Genomic DNA, 12119 nt, shown 5'->3' with positions numbered 1-12119 from the left:
TCGGGATCAAGAGTTCGAAACACAATTTTTTTTCTCTGTAAGAAACTGCATCTGTTTTTTTTTTTGTTTTGTTTTCGATTACAGTTTTGTGCTTTCTCACGAGATCAAAAATAATCCCTTTTTCATCTGGAGAAAACACTATAATTTTAGGCAACGTATCCATCTTAAGAAAATTTCTCAACCTCGTGTAGGGTTACCAGACGTCCGGCAAAAGGAGGACATGTCCTTTTTATGTATTTTTTTGCGTCCGGCCGGATTTTCCGGCTTTTTTATAAAGTGAGATAATTCCTGCAGTTACACTTTGGGCAAAGCGCGCGCTGTCCGCAGAGTCATCCCACTAGTAAGTAGTACTATGACAGCTTGACAGGTAGCAGCACATGCAGAAGCACGTGTTTTTAATATGCTGTATATGCGTAGTTTGTTTGATTCTTTATACTGAAACTGTATTAAATGCCAAAACATTGTAAAATATCGTACTCCATTGTAATTAATTCATGGCTTTTTTAAAATATATATATATATTGTCCTCCTTTTTAGTGAAATGTCCTCCTTTTGCGAGATGAATGTCGTCCTTTTTTATTATCAGTGTCTGGTAAACCTAACCTCGTGTCCAATCCAAACAAAATATTATTTTCAGCGGGAGAGCAAACAAAAGACAATCGAAATGAAATAGGGCGCTTTTCCACACACACTCCAAGTACTTGATCTAAGAAAATTTTTGTGCCATGTTGCCAGGTCTTCACTGAAAGTGGATGGGAACAAGCTTTCAGCTGGCAGTCATTCGAAAGGCGTTTTTGAAGTATGAGAGGTGGAGAGTCTGCCAGGTGAATGAGAGTTGGATGCGCTTTCGAAGGTCAACTCTGAATTCGGGCCTAAGTGAGGACTGTGACGCATCGCGCGCGGTGGAGGGGGGAAGCGCCGCCATTATGAGGTCATTTTGCTGCGTTTCGAGATTTCCGTTTTGTATAACTTTTGACTCGGAGAAGTTACGACGTTCGTTTAGGTTTCAATCGTCAGCTCTCGTCAAAATATATCGATTGCACATTATATATAACATTAGTGTAAAATAGTTACTGTTAATATATATGGTGTTGAAATAAAAATTAAAATAGTTGCTATCATAAACAAAACACGGAAACCCGAAGGACTTTTTAGTGTTCAAACACGATTATAACATACCTAAAATAGCGTATTTTATATTTTGTATAGAAAATATTACCTGTTCCGTACAAGTATTCACGCACAACACCCGGCCGTGTCCATGACACAGCCACACCCCATTTTTTCATGTGCGAACATCTTAGCTCTCGGCATATCTACGACATTTGGTGGGAGTAATTTCGTGAATGCAACGGAAGTCAAGAGCTGGAAATGTGTAACAGCCACGGTGCTACCATCTGTGGCGGACGGAGAGAACCACAGTTCACAAAGACAAAGGGAAACTTTATATTATTAACTGTTTGATGAATTTTTTAACGACGAGCAGCATTTTAATACAATTCCTTGCCGAACATCAGGTCCGAAGTCGAGGTTTAGTAATTTTTCCAAGTCTTTTTTTCGCTTTCATCGGAGACGTTTCATTATACAGTTTAAAATTTCGGTCTGCTAATCAAATGATTAGATAGTCAAATACAGCTGCTCCGGCAGTGAATTAGAGAGGCGGGTGCGGAAACTACGTGTGATTAGTAAAGTCCGGAAAAATTCGCGGTTTCATTTCGCGATGGGCTAGAATCCAAGTGCGTGTAACTTATTGTCGCTTCAGTGATTGGGAAACATTTTGCCTGAAGGACTGTCAGCCAATGAATGACCCTTAACGTAAGAAGTATCGAATCACAAGAATCCCAGTTAGCAGGTGTCACGAGTCAGTAGCCAATGAGCTGACGTAATTTTCCCGCGTACATAGAGGATCGTGGAGTCCATCCTAGGGGTCATCGAAACCACGAATTTTTCCAGTCTAGTGATTAGCGACCAGAAATGTAGTTGAAAACACAATTTGCGTATATTTATCTTGCTAGGCATTTTTTAAAAAGAATTGTACGTTAAATTTAGGTCAGATTTTCGCATTATTAGTGTATTGGTAGTATGAAAACACACGAATTTGCTCGTTGCCGAGTTTGGATGTTACACATCTCTGGCGAGTACAGAACAATTTACTCGCATTTTTTTATTATTTTATCGTAATTACTAGTAGATATGAGGTAATCTGTAAATTAACACTATACTTCTCTCTCATTTTTTGTTCTGTAACAAATGTATTCAACAGATATTTACGTGCAAGTATTTGTAATTGTTAACACTTGCTAGACTTTTTACAGCAATTATATCACATCACACTTTGTTAATATCTCTTGAAAATTTTAGTGGCAGAACGCGAATGCAAGAGAGGTCGAGATGGCTAGCAAAACTATGATAACAAAAAATTCCCTGGCTTTTTGAGACTCAGAAACATTTTTCCCTGAATATCTATAAAAAAAATTCAAAATCGTGACTAGTAGGCATAACACACATCAATATTGTAACAGGCAACTATCGATTATTTTATCGCACTTCTGTCGATAGCACTGAAGACAATGTTCCTTGTCGAAATGCTGATATGATTACGAGCAAAAAGAGCGGGTGAAAAACCTTTAGTAATACTGAGATGCAAGTTGTAAAAATTGGAAGAAAAAATATGTACGTGGAACTTGTACAAATAAAAATAAGTGCCCATAATAACATTTATTTATCAGTATCCTGAGAATTAAAAAAATTTCCCAGAACACCTACGAAATTCCCTGAATATTCCCTGTCTTTACCATGTTGCTAAAAAAAACCCTGATTTTTCCCGGTTTTCCCCGTTGCTAGCCATGCTGGAGGTAAAGTTTTAAGTTTACAGAAATATCCCTTAAGAAATAGCAATAAGGAGAATATGAAAAATTAAATCAACTTGGCACGTGAAACACACTTTAAGCCGTTCTTATAATTATCCGTCGAGTCTGTCCGCTTCCCGCCCGTCAATCACGAGACCTCAAGCCAATCAGAAGGCCCGAAAAATTCCATCCGTCCTCCGTCTCCCAAAGCTTCCCAATCTTTAAAATTCGCCGGACGGATAGAATTATTTATAAGCTCCAAAAAAAATGCGAGGCATTTCCTTTATCTTAGGAGCTTTTTAAGTCGATTTATTTGTTTACTTGCTTGAACACGTCTTGAAGTTTGATATTTGAAACTAAAATGACCGAGAAAAATTGAAGTACTGTGACTAGAAAATGTAGCCAAATAAATATTTTAGAGCGGAAATTATTTTTTTAATGTTTTGTAAGTGCTTAGGTAAATGATCTTCAAAACTAAAAACAAACCCTTATAACAGAATTTTCCACTGAAATTTAAGTCTTCTATTCAGTTGACAGCATCTAAATTGAAAAATATTATGAAAGAAGAGCGGATCATTTTGAGTCGCTCGGCATGCTGACGGACGTATGGCTGGCGGAAGGAATACTGACGGACATATGATGGATGGACGTATGACTGGCGGACGGATGACGGACGGACGTATGGCTGGCGGGTGGATGAAGGACGGACGACTGGCGGACGGATTACGGATGAACGAATGGTGTACGAACGAATGACGGACGACAGATGGATGCCAGACGGACGCGACGGGCTATTGTAGTTCAGGCTTCATACTGTTTTAAGTCATATGTACTTTCGTTTTCCTATCCCATTTTGGTTGAGGAATCACCACTCTCATCAAAATAGCAACCACGATTTTAGGACAAGTCGTTTAAAATTAATTTGTCCTAAAGACTGAAAGAAAGAATAAAATAAGGATTTTACTGTGCTTATTTTTTTTTCCTGAAATCAATCTTTGGCCTAATATGCTTGTGTAACTGCCATAGGTATAACGTTTAACTAAATAGCGTTGAATAAAACACTAGTCTGATTGTAAAAACAAATTACATAACAATTATGATTGTATTAATTAAAAATGGTAAGCAGCATTCTGTTGCAACATTTACGTTACTGGACTTGTGGCTTTACAAGGAATAAAACTAGGTAGCTAGGTTTCAGTGCTACACTACTGAACCGATAATTCTGTACTTATGTGTTTACTGGTTTCCGTTGTTATCGTTAGTTTCATAACTGTACATCACTGATACAAGTGCTTACTCATTGGTTCGTACAAATATCTAGCGATGATTATCGTTGCTGTTTGCTACAGCTAATTATTTCACCAACTTGCACTGACGTCAAACATCTTGTAAACATGTAATTTACGACCAGAGATTTGTTTTTGCGATGAGCTGCACTAAAATGTTCACAATTTTCAAGAAAGTTATCCGTCATTTTAAGTGTAATCTAATCAAAAAAGTAATAATAAGTCAAAACTTGTACCAACCCAACACTGAAGCATAACTAAAATTTGCTGATTGTTTATTCTTACACTGGTAAACATTCGCTTGCAGCACCTTTTACTATTTTGTGTCAAATAAGGTTGGAGGGTTGTGAAGTCAAAACGAAAACGTCACTAGCGCGCAGCCATGTTTGATAAGGTGGGTGACTTGAGTTTTCCTCAAATACTTTGCATAAACAATGGGTTCTAAAATATGTTGGATGTTAGATGCAATCAGCCAATGAAAATCGTGCCTAGCGAAAACGGAATTAACATCCGTTTCCGTCACAACGAATCTTTAAAATGACGAAGAACACATGGGTAGGGACCGGAAAAATTCGCGGGTTCAATGGCCTGTAGGATCTACTCCATAGTTCTACGTACACTCGGTCAAAAGCCACCCAATCATTGGCTGTTGTCTTGTGAGACGTTCCAACGTAGCAGCCTGTGATTCGATACAGCTGTGTTGGGTGTTTCTCATTGGCTCAGAGTGATCCAGGTGAGTTGTGAGCCAATAGCAGAGGCAGCACTGAGGTATAACGATTTGTATTTTAGCCTATCGCGAAATGAATTCGCCAATTTTTCCGGTCTCTACACATGCGGGCGATTAAAGAGGTTATAAAAATGAAATAACTAAAATAATGTTCATATGAATGTCGTATTCGAAATTATTTTATGTGTAAAAAAAGAAATTATATTTCTATAAATTTAAAAAAAACACTGAATACTTGTTTCATTATGCAACGAATTTATACATGTTCAAAAAAATGTTAAAATGTACAAATAGCAAAAATTCTATTGAACACTTTGATGCATTATTTAATTTCAAAATTATATTAAAATTGAAAAGTTTGAGACAGCTGAAAACAAATATAAACTTTGATAGAATCAGATGATTTAAAACATATTTTTAAGTTATCTGTCCAAATTTTTTTGATGGAGAAAATTAGAAGCCATTTTCCGTCCGATAATACCCACTCTACTATCAAATATGGTTGGATACAAGTAACTGACAGTGGGACATAACCTTAAGACAATGCACTTTAATTTTCAAGGACCGGGAGTCTAATTCTGATCCAGTCATGTGTACGAAGTTTCGATTATCCTGGGACTTTATAAACGTTTATGCGCGGGCATACCTTTTTTTTTCTCCTAATATTAGTTATATTACCCCCTCAATTCACACTGACTCGAGCAAATAGCTACAGGTAATTTTATTATCTTAATTTCATTCCCGTTTCTTTCCTTGCACAGCCCGTTTATTGTGTCTATCGGCGCTGTGCCGTAAAAAAGTAGTCTCTCCAGTGAGGCATGCACATTGTATACTCATTAGGCGGTAGCGACGACTTAAATGTATTATGTCAACGTAGGTACTATGTCCACTTTCCACTACCTCTTATTGATTTTTTTTATTATGTAACCTGGTGAGACACATTTGTTGTTTTGTACTGCGTTGCTCGTTGTAATGTACCCAGAGGTGGTGATTTCTGATTTATGGCGTGGAAATTTCGCTTGGAGACTTCAACACACTTTTTCCACATTTACAGCCAGTCTATATGAATGTGTGTGTGTGTGTATGTGTATGTATGTATATATATATATGATCTTATCGTCTGAAGCTCGTTCTGTCAATGAGGAAACATCGGCTGAAGTTTTTTAAGCCAATGAGGAAACATCTTATGAGCTGAAGCTAATTCAGCCAATGAGAAAACAAACATATTATCGGCTGAAGCTTAATCAGCCAATGAGGAAACATCACATGGCTGAAGCCATTAACACAGCAATAAGGACGTCTGTGATTCTAGGGCCCGGAAAAATTCGCGGGTTCAATGACCTGTAGGATGAACTCCATAGTTCTACGTACACTCGGTCAAATGTGACCCACTCATTGGCTGCTGTCTTGTGAGACGTTCCAGCGCAGCAGCCTGTGATTCTATAAAGCTTTGGTGGGGTGTTTCTCATTGGCCCAGAGTGATCCAGGTGAGTTGTGAGCCAATAGCGGAATCAGCACTGAGGTATAACTGTTTGTATTTTAGCCTATCGCGAAATGAATTCGCGAATTTTTCCGGACTCTATTAATTACGTTTCCGCGTATCGCGGAAGCAGTAGACGTGACGGTGAAATGTTTCGGAAGATCCGTCTCCGTTCGCGTGGTCCGTGTCATTGTAGAACGCGCGCCTTAGTCTACTCTACTCCGCTTCAGCACGAACCCTCGGAACCCTCGCACACACAGGCCCGTGTGCCAAACCTATCCCACAAGACACGCACCCCCGCCTTCGATTCAATTGATTCTTCACCAGTGTGGGGTGCACCTGAATTACTATGCACTTAGCGAGTTGTAGAAACTTCGGTTTCTGGCCTCGCCCACGCTTACTGCCCCGGGTGGCAATATGATGGATCGGCGGCCTCGGAACCCGCTCTTGCCGCTAAGTATGAGCACATGAGACGGGCTGTTCAGCCGGAAGCAAACAGGTTCCTTCGCCGCCAAGGCCGTTCCGAACAGCTGACAACGGACGGGACGGCGGTCGGACCTACCTCGACCGACTCGAAGGAGTTGCAACACCGATCACGGCGCGGCTGTCTTGTCACGTGTTATCTTCTGTCGCTAGCGGTCCCAAACCATGTGTGTTTTCAGCACCGCTCTTCATCTCTACCTTAGTTGTTGGCTCGCGAGTAGGGCCATGCATATTTCGCGAAAAGATTCCGAGATTAGTTATAAGTGGAAACACTGTAGCATAGTCTGTTTCGTGATTGGGTGAATTTCTTTCAGGCGCATGTCGATTGTCACAACACCAATCACAGTAATTCAATGCGGAAGCAAACGCGTCCTGAGTGGCTCGGTCACAACAAGACAACGACTTCTCTCGCAGACGACCGCCAATCACAAGGAAGAAACCTCTGGTGTGGGTATACCTTCGCGAAATAATCTGATTGCTTATTGGACTGCAAACAAGGTAATTTGACAGGCACTGAAGGATTAAAAAGGTCAAAAAATCAAGCTGACAGTATCACGTGCGAACCGGGAGGTGAAGTGACACCTGTCGGCAACCAATGAACAACACGTGGCACTGACTCGATTATGCAATCGATAGTGGTGTCCGACCTGGCTTTACAAATCAACGCGAATGTAACAGGTCTCAACGTACCTGCAGTGTGAAGTAAGTAGGCCAGAAGTTACCTACCTCACAGGGAACAGGGAACCGGTTCTAATGGCTTGATTAGTTATCATAATCATGTACCTTACTTCACACAAGTCATGCAACAACACTGTCCACTAACCTTAAAAAAAAAGTAGTACTCATTTCTTCGAGCAGCGACTTCACCTCTTAAACATGTCTAAATAAACTAAGTCCAAGCTCATACGTTACCAGTTCAAAGTCTTAAGTATTTAATTTGATAGCAATGTGTATGGACTGGAAAAAATTCACGGGTTCAGTGACCTACAGGATAGACTCCACTATAATCTGCATACTCGGGCAAACGACGCGTGTTCATTGGCCGCTGACTTGTGAGGCGTCTCAACTGGGTAACTCGTGATTCGATACTTCTTTGAATGTTGGTCTCTAATAGGTAGAGACCGGAAAAATTCGCGGGTTTCAATGACCTCCAGGATAGACTCTATTATCCTCTACACACTCGGGCAAATGCCAACTGTTCATTGGCTGCTGACTTGTGAGTCGTCTCGACTGGGTGGCTTGTGATTCGACACTTCTATGAGTGAGGGTCTCTAATTGGCCCTCAGTCCTCCAGATTAACAGAGAACCAATTGCAGAAGCAGCACTAAGGTATAATTATTTGAATTTTAGCATAACACGAAATGAACCCGCGAATTTTTCAGGTCTCTACTAATAGGCCTACAGTGTTCCAGATAAACAGTGAACAGATAGAAGTTGCACAAAGGTATAATTATTTCAATGTTAGCACATCAAGCAATGAATCCACGAATATTTTCCTGTCTCTGGCAATGTGACATTGAAATTATATATTTCCAATTTTTCAAGCGTTAATCTGAATCGCTTTTTTACTGTTTTTATTGTACCAACTTATTAATAGACACCAACGAAGTTCGCGTTTTCTTCAGGTTCTAGGTTTGAATCAACTATGACGGGCATAATCAAGTTGACGTTTTATGTTCATAGGATGCTGCCCGTTTTCACTTTCTCTCCAGGTTGGCATGATTCGGTCAGCTGTTTGTGGGAGTGTCCGACACTGCCTTGCTTGTGCTCACGTTTGTGGAGCCTGAAGGCTAGGGCACACACGCACGGCACACACGCACGGCACACACGCACAGCACACATCAGCTGCTACGTTGAAAGTAAATGTGTGCTACCAAGGGAGGATAAAACGGAATGATTCGTACTGCTATGTTGTGTGCTATGGTAGCTTCGACTTCAGTGCTGCGTGTGTGCATTCTGTGCTATTTGCATACTGTTATGCGTGCTACAACTAGAGCCACAATTATTTCGTGAATTAAACGGCTAGCAAATTTGAATTTGAAATTAAAAGTTGAAGCTTATATACATCTGCCTCACGTTTATTGGACTACGACCCCTAGTCAGTTGTAAAGAGACCGGAAAAATTCGCGGATTCATTTCGTGATGGGCTAAAATACAAATAGTCATACCTCAGTGCTGCCGCTGCTATTGGCTCACAACTCACCTGGATGACGCTGGGCCAATGAGAAACACCCAACCAAAGCTTTATCGAATCACAGGCTGCTACGTTGGAACGTCTCACAAGACAGCAGCCAATGCGTGGGTGGCATTTGACCGAGTGTACGTAGAACTATGGAGTTCATCCTACAGGTAATTGAACCCGCGAATTTTTCCGGTCCCTACTAATAGTTATAACCAGGGGCAATTATTTTCCGTCAAAAATATTATAAACTTCCATTAAACTGCAATATGCCTGCGCCGGTTGCTTCTTTCTTGTAATTGGCGGCCGTCTGCAAGAGAAGCAATTGCTTTATTTGACCAGACCACTCAATATACGTGTGCTTCCGCAATGAATTACTATGGTTGGTGTTCTAACAGTAGACATGTACCTAAAAGTATCCCAACCAGTCACGAAACACAGACGATACTATATGGCGATTTAACACTCAACTGGTCACACACACACACACACACACACACACACACACACATATATATATATATATATATATATATATATATATATACACACACACACACACACATATAGCCTTAAGATAGAGACCGGATAAATTGGCGGGTTCATTAAGCAATCGGTTAAAAATTCAAATACATATTTGTCAACTGATTTCGCTATTGGCTCACTGTTTATCTGGAGGGCTCTAGGCCAATGAGAAACCCTCAACTAAAGAAGTATCCAATCACAGACAACCATGTTGAAACGACTCACAAGTAAACAACCAACGAACTCCCGTTCTTTGCCCGACTACACAGAGAAACGTGTAAGTTTTTAAAATGTTTCAATGCACTGGGAAGTTTCGATTTAATACAATTTCTTGGACATACGCTTTTGTAGTTTTGCACTGTATTATTGTCATGGGGAAAAAATTTTTACATAAAAATTAAAAAAATAAATAAAAATAAACCCTCAGAAAACAAGTCTAAATCAGCTGATGTCAAAGAGACCCAAAGATGAAGCTAAACAGGTATTATGGACAACAACGACGACGGCAGCACAGACAAGCACATTCAAACTTAAATATCAGACAGCACAAGAATTCCGGGGGAGGAATTAAGTCATGAAAAAAAACAGCTCAGACGAACACGTAAGCTAACAAAGACGGGACAGTTTCAACAATAACAGTAAATGCAGGCAGACAATAAAATTTGGACAACACAGCACATATACGAACACAATCGATGTAGATAAACAGATATTATGGTCAACAAAACGACAACACCGATAAACACAGTAGGTTTCCTATGAGAAAACGGTTTGTTTACAACTGTATGCAGTAGAAAACCTAGTGTTCGTCGGTATCGTAGTTATGTTGTCCGTAATACCTGTTTAGGTTCATCTTTGGGTGTATCTGTTTGACATCGGGTGATTTACGTTTTATTTTTCCTCCTCTGTGGGTTTATATTTTTAATTTCTTTTTGATGAATTTGTCTCATGACAAACACTGCAAAACTACAATGACGTATGTCTAGGGACATGCATATTTTCGCGAAAAAAGATTCCGAGATCAGTTAACAAGTTTAAAACACTGTAAGCATCTTCTTGCGTTTCGTGATTGGGTGAATGTCGATTGTAACAACGCCTGTGATTCAGAGGGGAAGCAAACGCGTCCTGAGCGGCTCGGTCAAAAAGGGCAACGACTTCTCCGGCAGACGGCGGCCAATCACAAGGAAGAAAACCTCTGGTGCGGGTATACATTGTTGCGTTCAGGTTTATTCGCGAAAAATGCCTGCCCCCTACGCACAGAGACCTGAAAAATTCGCGGGTTCATTTCGCGATAGGCTAGAATCCAAATACATTTGCCTTTCTCGCTGCTTCAGTGATTGGGCCACAGTTTATCTGAAGGACTCTGGACCAATGAAAAACGTTCGGCAGAAGAAGTATCGAATCACAAGCATCCCAGTTTACACGTGTCACGAGTTAGTAGCCAATCAGCAGGTGTAATCTGCACAAGTACATAGAGGATCATGGAGTCTATCCTAGAGGTCATTGAAAACGCGAATTTTTCCGGTCCCTACCTACGCATGTCCTAGGAATGGTATGGAATGAAGAGAAGTGTGTAGTCTGCCGGGACTGACCTCCGTGCAGGGCAGGGCCGGTCGCCGGTGCGAGCTGGTGGACCCGCTGGGGGAGGAGGCCCCGCTGTCCGCCGTCTTGGCCTGGTGCTGCTGCTTCTGCGGCGAGATCCTCGCCGGGAAGCTGAGCGTCTTGGTCCACTGCGCCAGGCTGCGCCCCATCTCGCGGCCTCGTGCGCGTCGCTATCTCTCCTATATCTCTCTCCTCGGATCCGCGCGCGCCGCTATAACAACCGTCACCACCGCGAGAGCCCTCGCAGATGACTGCCGCGCGGTCGTCGACTGCGGAGGGGCGGGCGGGCGACTCCCCTCCCCTCCTTCGCAACCTTCCCCTACCTCGCCCCGTCCCGCGCATGCGCGCCGCTGTCGCTTCCCCCCTCTTTCTTCCGCGACGTTGCCGCTCCTCACAACAGAAGCCTAATTTTTTATGAACGTATTTTTTTACTGTTGTAAAAATACAACGTTGATATACACTATTTTGTATATGGAACAGATTTATTCATGTAAAACTACACATATTTGTAAATTTGAAAATTTACATTAAAACAACTGTATAAACTAAGTATATCAACAATACAAAATATTGTTAGCTGTAAAATCATACCCGGGCATTTATGCTTTGAGTTGTCCCAGAAACTCCAGTAGATAAAGTTATTTGTAAGCCGTTCCCGGAATAGCTTTCCATTTTTAACTGCGCAATTGATAAGCATAATGAAAAAAAAAAATTCTAATTTTTGAATAATCAATTATATTTTCCATGTTCTAAAATAATATTCTTGAATAATACAAAATTTAAAATTATGCACCAATTTTCGTAAAAAAATTATACTCAGTATTATCTCGAAAAGCATATTTTATATATGCAAAAATAAGCATAGGCATGTGGTGTGCTAAGTTACAATATCTTTATTGTAGTATTAAAATCCATTTCTAGGAAGCTTGTTTCCAAAGGTATCTTTTGTAAAAGTACAGAATTTTTTTTCTTCTGTGTATGAGCGTGT

General features: G+C 40.7%; 1 protein-coding gene across 1 annotated transcript in view; it reads right to left on the bottom strand.

Annotated features, from left to right (window-relative positions):
- The window catches only part of LOC134540428 (TNF receptor-associated factor 4), a 132520-nt gene extending 121147 nt beyond the window's left edge, over window positions 1-11373 (bottom strand). Inside the window, exon 1 of the mRNA XM_063383171.1 lies at window positions 11122-11373. Coding sequence (XP_063239241.1) covers window positions 11122-11280 — 159 coding nt within the window. The 5' untranslated portion in view covers window positions 11281-11373. The remainder of the gene's footprint in view (window positions 1-11121) is intronic.
- Window positions 11374-12119: the final 746 nt, after the last annotated feature.

The sequence above is a fragment of the Bacillus rossius genome, chromosome 16 (genome assembly GCF_032445375.1).
Source record: "Bacillus rossius redtenbacheri isolate Brsri chromosome 16, Brsri_v3, whole genome shotgun sequence".
Lineage (NCBI taxonomy): Eukaryota > Metazoa > Arthropoda > Insecta > Phasmatodea > Bacillidae > Bacillus > Bacillus rossius.
The sequence above is the reverse complement of the archived record's forward strand: the minus strand, read 5'-3'. Positions and strand labels throughout refer to the sequence as shown.